The following is a 21,469-nucleotide window of genomic DNA, read 5'->3' as shown; positions in this document are numbered from 1 at the left end:
GAATCAATATGCCCCATCCCTATTTTTATAAAAGGAACAATGATGGATATATTGGCACCTCTAAATTAGCAAACTCATGTCCTTCTCCACTCACTGATTTGAGTTTGCCTCCGGCAGGGTATTTATCAGATGTGGCATTGCTTATATTATCCATCATATCATAAGAATCTGGAAATGGAAACTGTGGCATTGAAGAATCTAAGAGGCATCGATTACAGCTAGCAATTATCCATTGTTATGAACTAGGCCAGATCCCCTCAAAACATTTCAAGAAAGTAGCCCAGGACTTAACTTTGCTAGTTGTTTTAAGCAGGTACAATGCAGATATTCCAGGAGAGATGCAGCTGGTTAAGCCACTTCTCTTTAAACAAAACAGAATTTACTTACAAGATTACCGAATGAAACACAAATAAAAGAGAACAGAATATAGAATAACTTAACCGATCTGAAAACCCGACAGATGATACCAACTTAATGATGTTGTTCCCAATAATTGCAACAATCCCCATAAACACCGCTTGGCACGAAACGTAAAATCAAACCCAGAGTCTTACAGGAGTGATGTCAGAGAGAGAGGACAATCAGCCTGGTCCTGATTCTTTGGGTCCAGCAGCTTTTACAACTCTACCGTGCTAAAACCAAACCAAACCAGAGAAAAGTTGAGCTGGGAGAACTGGCTACTCCCCTTTCATTGTACAAATGTCTTTTTTTCAAAAACTTGAAAACCTGAGGCAGTATCTGTTAGCTAGAATCAAACTAGCCCTAAAACCCTTCAACTTAAACTTTTTGGAGTCTGTGTCTTTTACGACGTCGCTGAGAAAAAAAAACAAGGACAACATAGCCTTGTTAAAGGAGCAGCTTCACCACACTGTAAATATTTCGATACAATTGAGTATTCTTCCAATAGCATCTCATGCAACAAGGGATTCAAGGTATCGGGATTTAAGATCTTGACAACATCAGGTCACATGCTATGATACAGTGATATCATGACATGTTGAGCATGAGCTGTAAAAGAACATCCTCCTTTTTTGAAAGGTAAAATCTTATCCCAAATTAATATATATGGTTGAGCAGAGGTATGTGTTGTCAATCAAATCATTATGTAAACAGGTAAAACAGAGTTTACATGACTAATATTACAAACTTCAACATAATGCTTTGGAAGTTTGACAATTTTTCCAGATGTGGAAATTGTATATCCAACTGAAGAAGTTTGCACTGTTCTCTGTTACAACTTGGTTGTTTTGATGCTGGTTGTGGTCATGATCACACAATCATCATCAACAGAGTGTTCCTCCTCAATCTATTTGTACACAATTGATGTGCAATATATTGTTCTGAGTTGACTTCTGTTCCTTCATAATGTAACACCATGATCAGTAATGAATTTGCATGATTTGATCTGGTTGTATACTTTATAAACACTTTCTAGTATTCAAGTATTTGTATTTCAAGCTTGCACCCTCTGTCCAGTCAACAATTTTGGTAGCTCTCCACTTGCTCATTCATCATACATCTCTTTCATTTTCATCTGTTCACTGGACTGTTGGAGGCTGAGGCGTGACCTTATCGAGGTTTTTAAAACCATGAGGGGGTATGGATAGGATGAATAGCCAAGGTCTTTTTCCTATGGGGGAAATGCAAATCTAGAGGGTATAGGTTTAAGGTGAGAGGGGAAAGATTTAAAAACAATCTGAGAAGTATTCTTTTCATGCAGAGGAAAGTGCATGTCTGGAACGAGCTGCCAGAAGAAATGGTGCAGGCAAGTATAATTACAACATTTATACAGAATAGAATCCCCACAGTGTGGAAGCAGGCCATTTGGTCCATTCAGTCCACACCAACCCTCCAAACAGCATCCCTCCCAGACCCATCCCGAGCCTATCCGCATGGTTACTCCACCTAACCTACACATTCCTAGACACTATGTGCAATTTAGCATGGCCAATCCACCTAACCTGCACATCTTTGGACTGTGGGAGGAAACCAGAGCACCCAGAGGAAACACACACAGATACAAGGAGAATGGACCAATTCCACACAAACAGTCGCCCAAGGGTGGAATCAAACCCCTAACCACTGAGTCACCATGGATGGGTACATGAATAGGAATTGACTATGCTGGCAAATGGGACTAGGTCAGATTGGAATGTCTGGTTGGTGAGGATGCAATGGACCGAAGGGTCTGTTGACTCTATAAGAATATCCTCTGTCTTGGAATGGTTAGAAAATAGGTTGCTGGCAAGGTTATTCAAAATTGCATTCCCAGCACAAATTATGCTTGTGATGATAATCTGTTCTCCATTGGTCTTGCACAAAAATGCAGTGATGCAATGCAAAACTCTTTCTCTATTGCTCAACACTTCATGATAGCATGCTTCATTCATGATGCATGATGCATCATACATCCACTATATAACGTGATTACGAACCCTCAAGTTGATTCTTACTTGAATTGGTCTTCAACAACTTTTGATATATTTTCTGAAGCATTCTGATCATTCATATAAAAACTGGATATGTTACTTTCTTTCAAAGCCCCTCCTTGCCAAGGGCAAGATTTTTAGAGATTTGTTTGAATGATCCTACATTTGCTGTTTGAATTGCTGCAATTCATGAAGTCATCAATGGATACTCAATAAGTGCTTGCCTTACATTTCACTTTGCTACATTTACTTATAGATGTATTAGAGTATAATGCGGTTTAGTTTCTTTGCGACTGCTTTTCTCTCCTTTTATTTTTCCCTATTTTATTCTGTTTCACTTTATTATTTCCTGCTGTGACACCTTTAAGAATTGCAAGCCCATAGACTTACTAGCGTATAAAAACCTGCACATCTGCTGGTGTTTTACTCCAAATAAGGAATGATGATGTCACATGGGTTTTAATTACTTGTCCCCACTGACCTGGAGTAATAAAATGGCACAACTAACTGACATCTGTACACAGGTCAGACTTCTTAAATGTAGAAAATCCTTATTTTGTATTTTTAAACTGTCTTCTAGTAGTACTTTGAAAATGTTCATATAATAAAAAATAAATTAATATCTGTCTTTTTTTTTAAAAGATAAACATCAATATGCTTCCTGTGCTTCAGGACAGGTCAGTGGCCTTTCATTTAGCTTGCATTTGTAACTCCAGGCCATTTATTGTTACAAAAACAAATCTGCTCTACCTTCTTGGCGATCAATGTCCATCGTGCATATCTGTATGGCTGTCTATATTCATAGAAGTTGATGCTGCTGATTGGTCAATTCTTCAGATTTCAAAATATGTTCTCCACTTGGTTTTCAATTATATTTGCTAATACCTTCTACGAAGATAATGGAGTTTTCTTAATAGAGGGTCATCAATATTAACCATCATGGGGGTTTGCCTTCATGGTGTATTTTCCCTGATTCAGCAATGCTTATGTTATCCCATGTAACATAAAAAAGCAAATGTAGATATTGTGGTATTGAAGAATCCAAAAAAAATTACAGCTAACTATTCCACACAAATATTAAATTCTACTTGAGCAGCATGTTCCAATGACATGCGATGCTTCAAGTATTCCAAGGTAAAATGGAGTCTAAGACATATGTGTATGACATCATCACAGTATGTCTCTTTAAGGTGTATTGAAAGGATTACTATGCTCACAGCATAACTAATTATTGTGCCATTACAGGCAAAGCTTTCCACTTTGATTTTCACAGAAAAGACAATGACTGTAAAGTAGGATACTGAAGCACTAGAACCCAAATAGTAAAATAAAATTCAATAATGTATTCAATCACTGCTAAGCAGCAGCATTCATCCAGGACTGAAGATGGAAGCAGGCATTGAATAGTTAATTACTATTTGAGTTATTAGCATTTTGGGATCATTTCAGTTTCCTTGCTCAAGGTCAAAGGTTTAAATAGCATCTTAATTCTATCAGCGTACCACAGACAAATCGAGGCTGTAACAAAATATTCATAGATTGGAATAATCAAATAGACTGCAGTGCATCAGAAGTGATATTCCAAGCACAAACACTCATCTTGCTGTGTCACTTAGACTGTTTCAGGTGTAGAAGCAGGACCAAATTTTAATTCTGTGCAAGTGAGTAGGTTTCGGATGGATTAAAATCAGAATCCATGTGGCTGAGGGAGGTAGCTGCAGTAAATCAAACTGAATTATAAGGCAGAGATAACAGCCAAGTGCAATCAGAACAAAGAGAGAAAGTGGAAAGACAGCAGACCAGGATATCACAGTCAAGTGATGTTGATTTTGATACATCATGCAGGGTATTTGACCTTACATTTAAAAGATCCATTATCTCACACATGATGATGATCATGGTGTTGCCCTAATATCCTCAGTTTATTACAGTGCAGTTCACCAATAACTATGGCTGCACTGAGCAGGGTTGGATGCACCAGCCTTCACAATCAGCAGCAGTACCACTGAGCCTAGTTCATACTTCAGTGAGCTTTTAATTGATACTGATGAATTATCTCTCTGCACAGTCCCATTATGTTCTAACAGCCTAATGGGCCTAGTGATGCAGTGGAAGTGTCCCCACCTCTGGGCCAGAAGGTCAACCTCAAGTCCCACCTGCCTTGCAGGTCTGTCATGGCATGTTCAAAGAGTTTGTTTAAAAATTACTCTTCTAACAGCATGTACTGATGTTCATATTTTAGGGGGTGGGGGTGGAATTTCAGGTTGAATCTACAGCATTTTGATCATGAGTTGTGTAGGAACAGGACATTGCCTGGGCTACAATGATTCATGATGTGGAGGTGCCAGTGTTGGACTGGGCTGGACAAAGTCAGAAGGCAGATGACATCAGGTTATAGTCCAACTAGTTCATTTGAAATCACAAGCTTTTAGAATGCTGTTCCTTGTGACTTCAAATAAACTTGTTGTTCTACAACGATTCAGCCATGGAAAGAGGCTAGATAGGCTTGAATCATCTTCCTTAGAGGTAGAGGAAATTGCACCTGATTCAGGTGTACAAATTCTAAGGGGCATAGATAGAAAGAAACAACCCCCCTTAGTGGAGGGGTCAATAACCAGGGAGCACAGTTTTCAGGGGAGAAGCAGGAGGTTTGGTGGGGATTTGAGAAAAACATATTCACCCAGAGGGTAGGGATATCTGGAACCACCGCCTAAAATGGGTGTTGAGGCAGGGACCATCAAAACTTAAGAAATACTTAGATGAACACTTGAAATGTCATGGCATTGAAAGCCACGGGCCAAGCACTGGATGATGGGATTACAAATTATAGATGCTTGATGACCAGAATGGACATGATAGACTGAAGGACTTTTCTCCATGCTGTAAAAGCTCCATGACTCTTTCAGCAGCAAAGATGCTGGATTAAACAGACCTTCACCCTGTCCCAACAACACTCTAATCTCAGAAGAAACTCTCTGTTGTACCAATGGCATCAAATGTACCATTCTTTAACCATCCAGTGGAATTATTGACAAGGAAGGGTCGTTTCATGGGGAGCTTTGTGCTAATTTTTGCCAATTGAGAGGTAAAGTCAAGACAACCCAGAATTGGATCTTTATAAGTAGCTAAAAGTGAAGACATTTATCCTATCGACACACCCTTTGACCTGCAAATTTAGAAATGGATGGAACTTCAGTTGCTGTGTATAAGCACGAATACTCAAACAACCCATAATAATTCCAAAAAACTCATTTTTGCACTTCAAGTAAGCTCATTATATCAAAGTATAAAATAAAGAAGTTTCACTATGTGATCTGATTAATGTGCTTTCCTCACAACTCCTAATCAGAGGGATTAAACACTTTGTTGCGCTCCAGTGATGCTTCAATTAAGTGAAAATCCTTCAGTAAATAATTGGTTGCTCTAAATAATCTTAATTAGATTTAAAAGCTCTATATTCCACTTTCTTCATTCTAAAGTTAGTAGGGATTAGCTTCTGAACTATCGAATATACTTGAGTAAAAGTTAACCCCCCGTGGTTTTGGCCAAAAGATTTGGAATTTTGATTAGGTAGAATTCCCTACAGTGCGGAAACAGGCCCTTCGGCCCAACCAGTCCACACCGACCCTCCGAAGAGTAACCCACCCAGACCCATTTCACTCTGACTAATGCACCTAACACAATGGGCAATTTAGCACGGCCAATAGACCTGACCGGCACATCTTTGGACTTTGGGAGGAAACCGGAGCACCCGGAGGAAACCCACGCAGACACGGGGAGAATGTGCAAACTCTGCACAGACAGTTACCCAAGGCTGGAATCAAACCTGGGTACCTGGGTCCCTGGTGCTGTGAGGCACCAGTGCTAACCACTGAGCCACTGTGCTGCCTCATTTTCCATGTCCCACACGTAAAAGTCGACCCTAGTTCTTCACAGATAACAGATCAACATTTGTGAGTCAAGGTATTATCCTATACATAAATGTTACAATGAGGAAATGATTTTTTTGTGCTATTATGTGTTTTGATGTACTATTCACATCAATTTGGCACATAAGTTTAAGACGCATCAGGTCAGACTCAGGTGTCAACCTCCCATTGTGTGCAGTTTAGCTGAACTTAGTTCCTCTGTAGCACTCATGAAATACAGTCACACACCTAGCCGAAGTTTTGAAATTTCTTCATTATTCTGTGTAAAGATGCCCTCCAGAAAAAGCAAACAATATACAGCAGTATTTAAACTGAAAGCTATTGAAGTTGCAGAGAAGACAAATAATTGTGTAGCAGCAAGAGAACTCTGTGTTTCTGAGAAACTTGTGGGAGACTGGAGAAAGATATCGAACAACTTCAGACAATCCCAAAATGACAGTCTGCCAACTGAGGCAAACCTAACAAGTGGCCACGAGTGAAGAAAAAAGATGCTGAGTGGGTATTTGAAAATCATCAAAGTGGAAAGTGTATTAGTCATGAAGCCATCCGAATCCATGCACAAAACGAATCAAAGAAGGATGGAATTTCGGATTTTAAGGCAAGTGCTGGGTGGTGCACAAGGTGCATGAGAAGGCATAACTTAGTACTTCGGCAAAGAACTAAGATTTCACACAAGTTGCCTGCTGAATAGGATATTAGTTTCACTAGTTTATAATCAGAACCCGGCATACGATGACGACAAGTTACCATGTATTGGAAACATGGATGAAATACCTATTAATCTTGACATGCCAGGAAATCGAACTGTGAACCAAATGCTAATGATACAGTATTTTGGACAGTAAAATGCATTGCAGCCCCTCAAAGTAATATCCATGTATAGTCGATCCCATAAATCTAACCTTAAAATATAGTCTAAAAATTAAACTTTTACATGTGGTATATACAGTAGTTGTTTTGAATTTTAAAAATCAAATCTAAACAATCAGCTCTTGAAGTAAAACTCATTAAATGGAATGTATTGCATGTACATCTCTGACATTCAGGGATTCACTGAGAAAATGGTGCTGTTCTTCAACTTAGCAATGTTCTCTACAATCAACTGTAGCTGGAATAGTCAAGCTAACATAAGATGCGTGTAACTGTAGACCTTTTGCAAAAGTCTTCAATTTACTTGATTCAAAAGTTACTATAATAATTGATAAGTATTACACAAGGGATAATTTTAAATATTAAACAGAAGCTGCCAGGAAATAAACAATGGATCAATTTGTCATTTGTGTCCTGGAAAACTGTCAACTTGAAATATTAACTGTTTCTCCCATTACAGATGCTGTCTGGTCAACTGACTAGTTCCTACATTTCCTGTTTCTATTTCAGATGTCCAGCATCATTCCTACTTTAATTTTGTACTGCAGACAAGTTGAAGCCTACTCTAACAGAAACAGGGAGATGAGAACTTGGGCTTTTCTCTCCACCAATGTGTCAAGTTGTTTCCACTATTTTGTATTTCTGGACGGATGACAAGCTTGCTCACTTAAGGATAGACTGGATGCTTTAGTTAAAATTGGGGCCAGAATATATCAATGGGCCCCAAATGCATGTTTTATGCAGTGATCTGAGTAGGGAAGAAATATTATCCTTCCCACCAAGTGAAGACTGTTGGGAAAGTATCAAAGGCCTACTTGAATACACATGTAGTGGTATCATTGTTGTTTCAATTATACTGGGCTGGAGTCAGTACTACAAGGGTTCCTTTGAGGGTGCCACCAACATAATGAGCAAACAAGTGATCCAATTAATTTCTAAACATGAAGTGAGGTTAATATTTCAGGTGTGATCTTTCGCTAACTGGCAAAGTCAATTTAGGGAAGTATATTTGCATGCATGAGGAATTACTGGTGAAGATCAGGAGCTCAGATGAGCTCATTTGTTTCGCAAGAGACAGCAATAGTCTGTATAGAATCCTGTGAACAGATTTTAAAATGCCAGGGAGAGTTGTGAGGAGATATATTCTGGAGAAATGTTGCCTCAGTAATGCCTTTGATACTCAAAGAATGTGTCAAACACATTTCTATGTGACTTTCATCCTGGGTGTTTTTCTTAATAAAATTTTCAAATTTCACTCTTATTCAATACAAGAGAGCTTTGTGCCATCTTTGGTCATTTTTTAAACCAATTCCACATTAAACACTATGAGGATTTAACTTAAATGTTTTGTGGAGTGGAATGGATTGAGGACTCTTAATAATATAAGATTTCCTCCGTGGCCTTGTCCAAAATGTATAACCATTGCCTAATAGGAGTGGATTATCTAAATTTGGTTAAATATTTGAATCCATGGATTATGGAATGGAAATACAGTCATCTTTTTAATACAATATAAGGATATACTAAGCTTTCCCTGAACAGTATCATGAGTGGTGCTTTGACATTTCCAATACTGAACTGCACATCTACAAGAATTGCTTCACTGTCTCAGCATCTTCAGCTGTCACATTTCCTCCAAGGTGTCCAGCCAAAATATTTGATTAGAAAAACATCTGGTATTTTCAAGAAACATGCTTATATGTCTGTTTCTAGATACAGATTTATATTTAGTCTTATTGTTGAAAGTTGAAGGAGTGCAGAAACATTACACTGTATTTTCGAACAATTAATGGATTTTAAATGAATGAAGTTTCAGTTGATGTATTGAAAAGCCATTCAAAGTTATTACTTTCAGTAACTTAAAGTAAAGAACAATGACTTATTCCTTAAGGCTCCAAATAGCTTGGATGTTTCATTCACCAAAGGAAGGGCAAGACAAGTATGGCAGACTGTTTTTCCTTTTGGTACTGGGCTGGATGATGTCTGATTGAATGTCTGAACAGGCAACATAATCATACTCACAGCTCTAAACTTTACAGCCCATTTCCTGAAATGATACATCCCATCCATCATTTTAGCAACCTTTTCAATGTACATTTGTTATGATCTTGCTAAAGGAATGGGTGCTGATTTCCTGTGATGAAAATTAGGTAATTACAAAAATCACTTGAATTACTTCTGAAACGCTACTTTAATTCATTGCTTCATAAACTGAATTGTTTTACAAGGGTGATAATGTAATTTTAAAAATGTTAATTTACATTGCTCTTCGCTCTCACTGTCTCCATTAATGGTTCTCTTAACAAAGATTTTTAAATGTCCTGCGTAATAGATTTTCATCTCCTCTTCCTGTGCAGTAATCTGGCACAGTGAATTATCTACCTTATATAAATTTAGGCAATTTGAACTCCATTTATCCCAACACTGAACTCATCATATTCAATATGTTTTTATTTTAAATAAAACTACAAATATTACTTCAGTTACTTCATAAAGTTCTTACAGTTCTTTTTATTTGAATCAATTGGTTTTGCATTCAAAGCTTATTCATTGAACATCTAATCCCAGCTCTCAGTTTCTCTTAGTGAAGCACTAAGCAGTGCTGTATTATGAAAGGGGAGAACTCAATTCAATGATGCCATTTTGAGCGTGTTTTGGCTTGACTTTTTAGCCCCTTAGCCATTATGAAACACTAAGTAAAATCTCATTATATGGAGTATTAAGTAATAAATCTGTCTAATAATGAATTACAGGGAAAAAAATCCAATTATTGTTTCAAATAGTTTCTAATTGTTTCTAAAAAGAACCTAATAATACAAAAATTCATATATGATATTGAAAATGTATGACCTCTCCAGGATTTTATAGTTCAAATGTTCATTAACACATTGATCATTGGGATTTAAAACATGATCAAGACCATATTCAAGGGCTAGGGGTAAACTCGGAATTTTATACTTCCTCAATATGAATGTACAAGCAAACACGATGTTATTGAATATTTCACTTCTTTTCAAAATCCATCAAATCTATTTATTGCTCCATTCAGCAGGCATGTCAGGTGCAGCAAGAGGATAAGCAGGCATCCTGCTCTCAGATTTAATCCTGCTCCCACGCCACTCATTGTGATACAGTAATGTCTTTGGTTTAACTTGGTCCCCTCCCCTGTCATGGGAATAAAACCATGTAATCTCTAGATCATCCCTTGTTGAAAGTCAAAACTTATGGTGTGCAAATCAGAAGTAAAAGCCCATAATGCGACCAAATGTTAAAGATTATTAATTTATCAACACAGTATTGTTGAATAAAAAACATTTAGGCAAAGATAACATTTTACTGTTAAATTAAAAGTCTGTGGGATTGGGTGGAGGGAAAACTGGCCAGTATAACGCAATTGTAATGTTCCATGATAATTGAATGAAGCTACATAACTTGAACAACTGGGTATTCAATATTAACCACATGGGGCTATAACTCTGCTTACACTGCATAGTGAAAAGTGCCTTCATGATTCTTTTTTAAAATAAACCACTCATAATCAACTGCTAGATACTATTGCCACACGGTCTATTCCATTCAATGCATTTCCATTTATTTAACACTCTGGGCTTAACAGGATTAATCAATCTTGCGACTTGTCTCAGTTAGTTAGTATGCTTCCTGCAATTTCATTGGCTTATTACTGCAACACAAATCATAAAAGAAAACAAATGCATGCATCATAAAAAAAATTATAACAGATACCACTGCTGCACACAACCTCAAGCATCTTACATTCAGTCTGTGAAAAAGATGTGGCACTTTTAAATGGCACCAAAAACCCTTTCCAGAAATGCGCTTGACAATTTGGTGAATTAATCCCTCAATTAAACCACATTTTTTTCAAAATTCTGGATGACCCTTTCAGATTTTTCTATGTTTGTTTCTTTTATCTCCTATTTATATTACTTCATTTGTTGTGGTTAACGTTTTCATCATACTTAATAGTTGCAAACTTAATCGAATTGAAAAACTTGACATTGTTTGTTAACAGTACAACATTAAGTTTTAAATATGTATTACAATACATGAACAAATGATTTATTGAAAAAGAGCAACAGTACTCAGAAAACATTGCTTCTGCAAAGAAAACGAGGCACTTCAAATCAACAAAACAAGCATATGTTTCTGAAAGGCAGCAGCATGGTCCAGATTGAAGCCCCAACAATGCAACAATGAAAAGCAGACAGACTGAACTACTACTTTGAATTCCTGGTACAGGGAGGTATTGATCAAAGCCAAATGTCAATCTGCAGAGAAAAGCCCAAGGAAGAGAATCCATTGGATTGGGTTTGTTTATCTACATGTGATCAACCAGAGTGGTGTTCATGAGGTTGTGGGAGTTTATCAAGTCTCTGCAGTTAGAAAAGGTCTTAGGATTGGATAGAATCAAGGATATTTTCTGTGTGTCCAACTATAACTGTTTCTTAATAATCAATCCTAAGACCTTAATCATGACAGAGATCAAGCTAGCTGGCCTCTAATTTCCTGTTTCATTTTTTCTTGAATAGAGGGATTATATTTGTTGCTTTCCAGTCTGATCCAACCTTTTCTGAATCTAGTGAAATTTGGACAATTAATTCCAACACATCAAGCTCATTAATGACCTTAAAATATGATGAAGTCCATCTAGACCTGGAGCTATATTGGCCATCAGCTTGTTTTGTTGACTCGCAAACACCCAATCTCTATCTACCTGCTGGTCCCTAACTCGAGGTGTGACTACCTCTGAGTGAGAGTGTGCTATTCACATTGTTCTCTTCCTCATGGAAGGCACCACCTGAGTTCTGAAACTCAGAGTTAAGGATTGTGTAGCAGGTAGTGTTTCCTGTCTGTGGAATTCTCTGGATCATGAGAAGTGTCCTTGACTCCCCAGATGCCACAACATGGTCATTCTACATAGCCAACCTGCCCTGTCTTACTTTAAGCTGATACTTCATTTACTTTAATTAATGTTACTTGAATTTTTATTCACTCATGGGATGTGGGCTTCGCTAGTGAGGCTAACATTGATTTCCCATCCCTAAAATCAGTACTGTTATACTATTAATGAAAACTGTAGATTATAAATTCTTTAACCTTACACAGTCTCAATTCAGCTTTCTCTTTTGTGCCTACAAATTCTTACTTCCCCTGCACTGATTTCCGTTGTTTCTAAAGAGGCAACAGTTCCGAACAGCAGCTGTTCAAATACCAATCAATGCATGATTTTCTTGTGAATTCACATTTGCTATGTTTTTCTGCTGCTGAATCAGGTTCTGGAGGCTCTGCCTGTCATTGCCTCTGTTTGCAAAGGTATGTTCATGCTGTCCCTGAGCTCTTTCATGCTCTTGACAAAGCTGCTGCCCCCTTTCTCTCTCCCAGTTTTAACAAAGTTGTGGACCTTGTGTTCACTTGAGCTGATTCAGAAGTTTGCACCCTTCCATGGTTTTCAGTGCTTAGTCTCTTTGTGAGATACTGATACAGCGCAACTTCCAGAGATGCAGGAGCAACTCAGTCACCTCCTGCTTTCCATGTTCAACTGTGTGGTATTACCATCAAAATTTGCCATTCCCATCAAAATTAAATAATGCTCAGTGCAGTTAGTCTCATCATTGGCCCAGAAATGCCAATGATCAGAGTTTTTGGAGCAGCATGGACTAGAGTTACACAAAGGCAACAGCAGACTCTGCAGGATTTGACTTGGAAATTGAAACTTATAACGACCAACTCCTTGTATCAGAAACTCTTTAAAAAAACTCCCTCAAGCTGCAAATGGGAGTATTCTGACTCAGGCTTAATAGTTACTCAGGAACAGTTACGAAGTTTAAAAGGCTACCATAACTAACTCCTGGGTAATTATTGAGTTGAGATCCCAATTCACCTCGGAACCCCTCAACCCCACTTTACTTGTCACCAGACATTGCCCTCTACCCCAATCTGAACTTGTCGGATATGTCATCCACTCTCAGCTTGACACCTCACTAGCTCTGCACTCTCCCCACCGCTCTTTGCCTCAGCCTGCAACTACCCCCAGATTCAACACAAACCATCAGATCTAACATCCTCTCTTTACGTGATCTGTTTCCCTCCCCACCAACATGCCTCACTAGGCTCTGAGCTGACCTGCTCTTTCCTCCCTCTTTCACCCTCACCAGGGTTGACCCAATCCCACTGGACCAACAATATCCCACAACCGCATGTTCACCAACCCTCCCCGCTGGACCCAACATCCCTCACCCCTGCCATGATACGCCCTGATCTGACCCAAGGCTGCCGATCTCCACCTAGCCAGACTCAATAACACCACAATCTAACATCCCTCCACCCCACCATCCAGATCACATCTTTCCACCTATCACATTTCCGACGCCCCACCCCCAAGTCCTTCCTCCCTACCTTTTATCTTAGCCTGCTGGACAAAATTTCCTCATTCCTGAAGAAGGGCTTATGCCCGAAACGTCGATTCTCCTGTTCCCTGGATGCTGCCTGACCTGCTGCGCTTTTCCAGCAACACATTTTCAGCTCTGATCTCCAGCATCTGCAGACCTCACTTTCTCCATCCAGATCACATACCCCAACCCTTCCATCCCATATGTTCCGCTAGATTCAACAACATTCCCCATTGACTCGGGCTCAACCTGAACCAACCTGACCCCCACCTCCTCACCAACTCCCAACCAAAGTTCTCAGTCATTTACTGTGAACCTTAAACCTCAACACACCTCCACCATAATCACATTCTCACTTATACACCACACTTGTTGGAGAAGTTGTGAAACTGCCAGGTTGTGCTTCTGAATATTTAAATCTCATAATATGGTCCACTGATTACTGCAAAGTAGTATATGGTTCCTATGAAGATTGCCTTCATGGCTGGACTTGTTCATTCCTGTGCAGTTGGTAATCACAGGTCCTTATCCTGGAACTGCCAGCATAGAAGACATTGATAGGTCAGTGGGTAATTGTTAATTCAATCTAGTTTGGAAATTGACTTCTTACCCTGATCGGTTTATCTGGGACACGTTTACAGCAAAATCCAGCCTATGTCTGAAGATTGGAGCATTATGTGTTACAGGAGTGAAAATTTGCAATATCAACCCAATGTCATTGAGGCTCCATAGTTGGAGAGGACATTTTGCTAGCAATTGTTTTGCTCAAATCTGATATATCCTCTACAGAAACTTGACAGAAGAATGATGCCTTTGCAAAATTGTGTGTCACTCTGTTTTCTGGTTCATTCGCTAATTGAATCGAAACAATAAGTGTGGAATCTTTTGTTTGTATCCGGGTTTTGGATTTAAATACAATAATAATTGGATTTATTTTAATTATATGGTGTAAACGGGAACCTCACAAATAGAACCTGTTTTTGTGAGTTTCTTACCAACACACATCCAAATAATTTTGCAAAATCTGAAAATTACACCAGTTCAAGCATCTCAAAATATAAGTATCAAAGCCAGCATCAATTGACCAACCATTTGTACAGCACAAGGTTGGAGTGAACTTTTTGAATCACTGCAGTCCATTTAGTAGAAGTGCTTCGTTATCTACGGAGTTCTAGGAAATTGGCTCCATAATGAAGAAGAAACATAGCAACATCAAGCTTGGAACAGGATTGGGTCATTCAGTCCTTTCAACCTGCTCTACCATTCAATAGATCATGATGGATCTTCTCGTGGTATGAGTTCCACCTTTTCTATCCTTGCTTCACAAACCTGGGCTCAGTTCGCCATCAAAAACTCAACCTTAAATACCGTCAATGATCGAAACTCCATTTCTCTCTGTAGAATACAAAATTCCACAGACTAATGATCTTCAGGGGAAAAGATAACTCATTGTGACCAGAAACCTCTTAATCTTAAACTCTGCCCCTCTAGTTCATACTTTTTGAAAGACAAGGAATATCCTCCGAGCATCCAACATGTCAACTCCCCCTCAGGGTAGTATGTGCTCATTAAGATCACTTTTCATTGTTTTAAAGTTCAATGAATATAGAGTCAACATGTTCAATCTTTCTCCATTAGATATGCCCTTTATCCTAAGAATGTGTCAAGTGAAACTTGCCTGGACCTCTTCTAATGCATTTGTCGCTTTTTTTTCAAATAAGGAGGTCAAAACGGCATATAGTACTTCAGATATGATCTCAGTTGTAAAGTTGCAGGAGAATTTCCCTACTTTTATTACCATTTAGTTTGCAAAACAGGTTCAAGTTATATTGTGTAGCTTGAAGGTGATGGTGTTCCTTTGTGGCTGATGCCTTTGCCCCTCCTGATGGGAGAGGTCATGAGTTTAGGAGATGCTGCTGAAGGAACTTCAGCACACTGTGGCAGTACATCCTGCAGGTAAGACCTACTGCAGCCAAATTACACTGTGGTGGAGGAATTGATATGTTTTGTTAGAAGTTGTAGGATCAAATAGATTAATTTGGCCTGGTTGATGTTGGGCTTCTTACATATTGCTGCAGTCCCACCTACTGAGAAAAGTGACCTGATTTCCCTCATATTTGTTCCTTTTAGGTAATGGAGATACTTTAGGGAGTCAGCAGGTGAGATACTCTTTGCAGAATACCCATGGAAGGAGATAGCCTAGTGATATTATCAGTAGATTCTTAATCCAGAAATTCAGTTAATGTTTAGGGACCTCAGGTTCAAATCCTAACATGGAGGAGTTTAAATTCAATTAAAATCTGGCATTCAGAGTCTAATGAAGGCCTTGAAGACATTGTTTTAGTGTCAACTATAAAAAAAATCTGGTTCACTAATGTCCTTTAGGGAAACTAACTCCTATCCTTACCTGATCTGGTCTACATGAGACCAGCCTAGCTAGCCATGCTTATATCCTGCAAATAAATATTGACATGGCTGGCAAAACTGAACTTCCATTTATTGGTGATGCCCAGCAATTTAAGAACAGGGTGATTCAGCAATCATCATGCTATTGATTGTTAAGGGGAGATGGTTTGATTAACGTTTGGTTATTGCCTGGAACTTGGGTGCATGAATGTTTCTTGTCACCTATCCATCGAAACTCACATATTAGCCTGATTTTGTTATAGGTGGACATTGACTATGTCAGCAACTGAGAGATTACAAATGGAGCTGAATGTTGGGCTTAGCAGCAAACTGCCTGACTTCTGACTTTTAACTTGAAGCAAAGGTTATTAACAAAGATGATGAAAATAGCTGGACCTAGGACACTAAATTGCAATGATTGCATTAGGGTCAGGGTTAGCCCTAATCCTATCACAGTGATGTCCTAGATTTGAGATGAGCAGCCTCCAAACAATTATATTTTGTGCGAGGCATAACTCCAGCCACTGACAAAGTTCCCCATCATTTCCATTGAATTCAGTTTTACTAGGCATCTTGGTTCCTCACTTGGACAATTAATTTCTGCCCAGCTGTACATGACAAGAAGAAAGTGGCAACCTTTCTTGATGCAGTATTTCAGCTTTAACCAATGACAAGTAACTTGGGAGCAAAGAAATAAATTGCATTTATTCAGTGACTTTAAATGTTGTGACCCACCGAGAGCTTTAAAGCCAATTAAACACTTTTATAGTGGGAGCTGCTTCCTGACAGGAATCAGTTTTCACGCTGCAAGATACCACAAATAGAAACAAAATAATTAAGGAATAAATCTGTTTTTGGTGCTGATTGAATGATTTGTATTAGGCAGGACATAGGGGTATGCTGCAGGGAGTCCAGCTGGCAGCTATTTGATTAATGCTGGGGTATCCCTTGCATCCACTCAAAGGTGAAGATAGGCTCAAGGTTTCCTCTGAAGGACAGCTCTCCCTCAGTAATGAGTCTATGCCAGTGTAGGCCATGTACTTGAGTTTCTTGAGTGGGATGGAACCAATACCACTCTGACTCAGAAGTGAAATGGTACCATTTGGCCTCCAGCTGTCACTTGTAATGTAGAAGTTACAGCATATGAAGAAATGTGTGCAGACTCAAGCAGAGAATTACAAAACTCTTCTAGACGGTCTCTCTCAAAATACTGTCGGACCTAGCTTCGCTGCTTTGATCACTTATCAACATGCTTGCAATTTAAAACCATACCAATCTGTCCTGTCCATTTTACAGTGTTAAAGTGTTAAAAGTTTTGTTCTAAATGATTCCTTTATACTGAGGTAACCAGTAGAGTTGTTTCTCTGCATTCTAAGTCACTTATTTTAAACAAGCTCAAATTCATTTTTTAAATCTTTGGTTAATTCCATCAATTCACTTAAAATGGCAATGTTTTTCGTTGAAACAAATTCATTTCACTTTGTCATATCTATTGCGACACTCAAGTCGATCTCAGCATTCCTCTTGTTCCGCTGTTCATTTCCTCTTATCTCACTAACTTACCGCAGATTTAATATCTCCGGAAAAGAAATTCATGTTAAAGCTTAACCTCAGAAATGACTGAGGGCTCCTGCTTTCAGTGCAAAGAAGCTGTTATTTAATGTGACCCAAAGAATGCGCTGATAGCGGAAGAGCAAATGGGGAAACAATTGGAGACAAGGGCTCAAAGTGCAAATAGAAAGATACTGTTGAACTGTAAGACGATTGGAGACGAAATTTCCCTCAGTGCTGACGTTTTTTTTTAAAAGTAGAATTTGCACGACTTGGATGTGGTTGCAGCGAAATAAGGATCGGATATTTATTTAACGCCTTTCCGGCACACCCGAAAGCATTTTACAGCTTTTTAAAAGAACTTTTAAATCGCGGAGAGTGTCCGGGGTGCGCGGGGGAGAGGTTGGGGCGGGGGGGGGGGGATGTGCAGCAGATTCGATGGGTTGAATGGCCTTCTTCTGTTCCCGTGTCAATTCCTGAACAAAGTCCTCCAAATAGCGAATGGGTGACCAGCAGATCCTGGGAGTGCGGGTTAAGGGGAATCACTGTTAATCAGAAGGGTCTGTCATCTTCTCAAACAGGGGATCGGACTGAACCGTCAGCCTAGCACCTGTGCCCCCCACCCCACACACACACCCATCTCCCTGTTTTTCTCTCTCTCCTTAATGTAGAAATTGCCCCAATCCTTTCTCAAGAGAAGACAGAGAATCTAACCTCATCCAACACCCAAGTGCCCTACCCCTGTGAGTTTTAAAGATGTGGTTGCCAACTTGATCCTTTACCCTGTGTGTGTGTGTGTGTGTGTGTGTTGAGGGGTGTGGGAGGTTCTGTCAGCTCTGGCTTACCATTCAGCTGGCGGTAGACGATGTCCTCCAGGAGAGAGAGCCTTTTCAGCACCGCCTGTTGGCCGGGAGGCGAGCCCCGGGATGTCAGATTGGAAGGTTCGCTTCTTCCCTGCGCCGCATGTACCAACTCCCGGCCCTTGAGAGGGACCCTGCAGCGGGCCAGGAATAGCAGGAAGCCCACCACCGCCACCAGGTTGAGAATCAGCAGTCCTTTCACCCTGCGGAGAGAAGCCATCGGGGACCTTGGAGGGTGGAGGTGAGGGGAGACAGCAGGTAATACAAGTGGCCGCCCCTGGAAGCCGGTCCCAGCTTCGCTGGCGGGCGGTAAAGCGGCGGGGATACCCAGCAGCGGATCCAAACCGGGCAGTCTCGGGGTCTGTGTGATACAGGCGCCCCGTTCTCACATCGGGACCCTTTCCATCTTCCTGATATTGGAGTCTGACAGCCAGAGAGGGAGGGAGGGAAGGAGAGAGGGAGGGAGAGAGAGAGAGGAGGGTGGGAGGGAGGGAGGGGGAGAAGGAGGGAGGGAAGGGGAGAGGAGGGAGGGAGAGAGTGAGGGGGAGAGGTGGGAGGGGGAGAGCGAGGGGGAGAGGTGGGAGAGTGAGGGGGAGAGGAGGGGGAGAGGAAAGAGGGAGGAGAGGAGGGAGGGAGGGAAGGGGAGAGGAGGGGGGGAGAGGAGGGAGAGGGAGAGCGAGGGGGAGAGTGAGGGGGAGAGGAGGGTGGGAGGGGGAGAGGAGAGAGGGAGGAGAGGAGGGAGGGAGGGAAGGGGAGAGGAGGGAGGGAAAGGAAACCAAAAATCAAATCACTGTCAACTAACTCGGAGCAAACAATCCTAAACCGGTGGACTTGTATCTGCTGGTCACAGGTGGCAAAACAAAAGATCTCAGCGAAGATTTGTGTCGGCTAGTCTTCTCCCACCGGTAAAAGGTGAGATTGTTTCTTTCAAGAAGAAGGGGAGAAAAAAAAATTCAAACCAGGAGCCCAGGGCAGCACACTGAGGGAGGGAATGGAGAGGGAAATCGAGGAAGGTGACGGTTTTGCTGTTTTAGTTTACGGTCCAAGAATCCGGAGCTGGAACCTGTCCTGCACATTCCTGAAATGTAACCCTCCGGTTTGAAAGTGACAAGTCCCGGGGAGTGAAACTGACCTGCGAGCTGCGGGCTGGGATTGCCAAGCAGCCGGCGGTGCTGTAGCGGGGGCCGCTGACAGTGCCCTCGCCAGTTTCACATGGCCCGCCGGTTCAGCCTGCCCCAGAGAGCGACAGCCCGTGTGTCCTCCGGGCTACATCAGTCTCCGCTGGCCCAGGGCTCACATCCAAGATGCGTGTCAATGCGCTTTTTTCCCCCTCTTTCCCACCGCTCCCTGTCTCTGTGCCGGCGCTCTCAGACCTCAGAGTGAGGGGAGGGAGGCAGCAAGGGCATGTCCGGGTCCCTTTCCTTGGTGCTGAGCCATCTCTGTCTCTCTCTCTCACACACACAGGCAGCGTGAAGGACCCTTCTACCGGGAAAGGATGACTGCAGTTGGCTTGGAGCTCCGTCCTCAGCCTGAGCGGAGTCTGTTACGATGTGGGAAGGTACGGAGTAATAGCCGGAGCGGATTACGAACGGGCTGCGGAATGAAAATCAGGAGTGGATATAGAAAGAGCGGTATTTGCGTGCAGCCGTTTACCAAATCCAACGCGCTTTCACAGCCATTGAAGCATTTTACCGTGTGGATAGATAGGTGAGAGACAATTAGCGCACAGCAAGATCCCACCAGACAGCCACGGCAGGATGATTAGATCATCTGGTGTTGACTAAGAGACAGATATCAGGGTACCAGGGAGAATTAGGGCCTTTGCGGTACGATGGTAATGACCTGCCTCTGAGACAGGAGGCCCTGGTTCAAGTCCAACCTGCTGTAGGCTCTGACATACCCAGATAGGGTTGGTTAGAAAATGTGGGGTGGAAAAGTGTGGTGTTGGAAAGCATAGCAGGACAGATAGCATCCCAGGAGCAGGAAAGTTGACGATTCGGGCATAAACCGTTCATTAGGAATTTGGAACATTCCTGAAACATCCATTGTCCTGCTCCTGGGATGCTGCCTGACCTGTTGTGTTTTTTAAGTGCCACACTTTTCCACTCTGATCTCCAGTATTTGCAGTCCTCACTTGCCCCTGATTAGGAAATGCACCAGTCAGATCATCCTTCTGACTAGTGGTACACGATCTGTTCGATTCACCTGAGAGAGCTGGCAGAGCATTACTTTATGTGTTTTCCTTAAATTATATACACACACACGCACACGCTTTCCTCAAATCTGTTTAAAACCAACTGCATTGCAGTAATTGATTTATTGATGACCCACATTCTCCTTCGGCTCATTAAGAAAATCTAAGTCATCAATGGGTGACAAGGAATGTCTGGCAGGAACATACAGCAAATGAACAAAACAAATATAGTTTTGTGCATGAGGAAGAGAGAGATACAGGAGCAGTGAATGCGTGAGTGTCCCTGCAATTTATAGAGCAGAGTCTTTCCAACAAGAAACTGCAGCACCTTTTAATGTAATCAGGTATCCAAAGCCACTTCACAAGAGCTTCGCACACAAATATAATGAGATTCCAGGCCTGATGTCCAATAGATTAATCCAAGTTGTATGTTTTAAGGTTATAAATTTAAAATAGTCTGAAGAGAAGCAAAGGTGTTGTGGGGAGGGGTGATCGGAATACCCAGCAAATAGTGAGGGTACATAGTGCGCTGCCTGGAGATGTGGTCGGGGCAGGTTCAATTGGGTCACTCAAGAGGGGATTGGAGGATTATTTGGATAGCAATAATGTGCAAGGATCTGGGCGTGAGATTAGCACGATGTAATGATGCTCAGTTGAGTCATGATGGACCGAATAGGCTTCTTTCTGCACTGGAACAAGTCTGTGATTTGTGAAATAATTTCTTAAAGTAGGACGGTGAGGTAAAGAGGCAGAAATATGTGGGGAGTGAATTCTACAAACAGCTGCCCGGGTAACTGAAGGCGCAGCCACTAACAGAGAG

General features: G+C 41.0%; 1 protein-coding gene across 4 annotated transcripts in view; it reads right to left on the bottom strand.

Moving 5' to 3' along the window:
• galnt17 (polypeptide N-acetylgalactosaminyltransferase 17) overlaps positions 1-19,990 on the bottom strand; it is a 416,264-nt gene extending 396,274 nt beyond the window's left edge. The window contains exons 1-2 of one of the 4 annotated variants that reach the window (XM_087977415.1): positions 19,588-19,990; positions 18,441-18,878 (exon numbers count right to left, since the gene is read on the bottom strand). In XM_087977415.1, coding sequence (XP_087833541.1) covers positions 18,441-18,675 — 235 coding nt within the window. In that variant the 5' untranslated portion in view covers positions 18,676-18,878; positions 19,588-19,990. The remainder of the gene's footprint in view (positions 1-18,440; positions 18,879-19,587) is intronic. The other 3 variants (XM_087977411.1, XM_087977412.1, XM_087977414.1) reach the window with 3 other exon arrangements.
• Between the last annotated feature and the right edge of the window lie 1,479 nt (positions 19,991-21,469).

Source organism: Chiloscyllium plagiosum, unplaced genomic scaffold, assembly GCF_037043375.1.
Source record: "Chiloscyllium plagiosum isolate Xiang-an unplaced genomic scaffold, Cpla_swu_hap1 HiC_scaffold_31, whole genome shotgun sequence".
In the NCBI taxonomy this organism is placed as follows: domain Eukaryota; kingdom Metazoa; phylum Chordata; class Chondrichthyes; order Orectolobiformes; family Hemiscylliidae; genus Chiloscyllium; species Chiloscyllium plagiosum.
The sequence above is the reverse complement of the archived record's forward strand: the minus strand, read 5'-3'. Positions and strand labels throughout refer to the sequence as shown.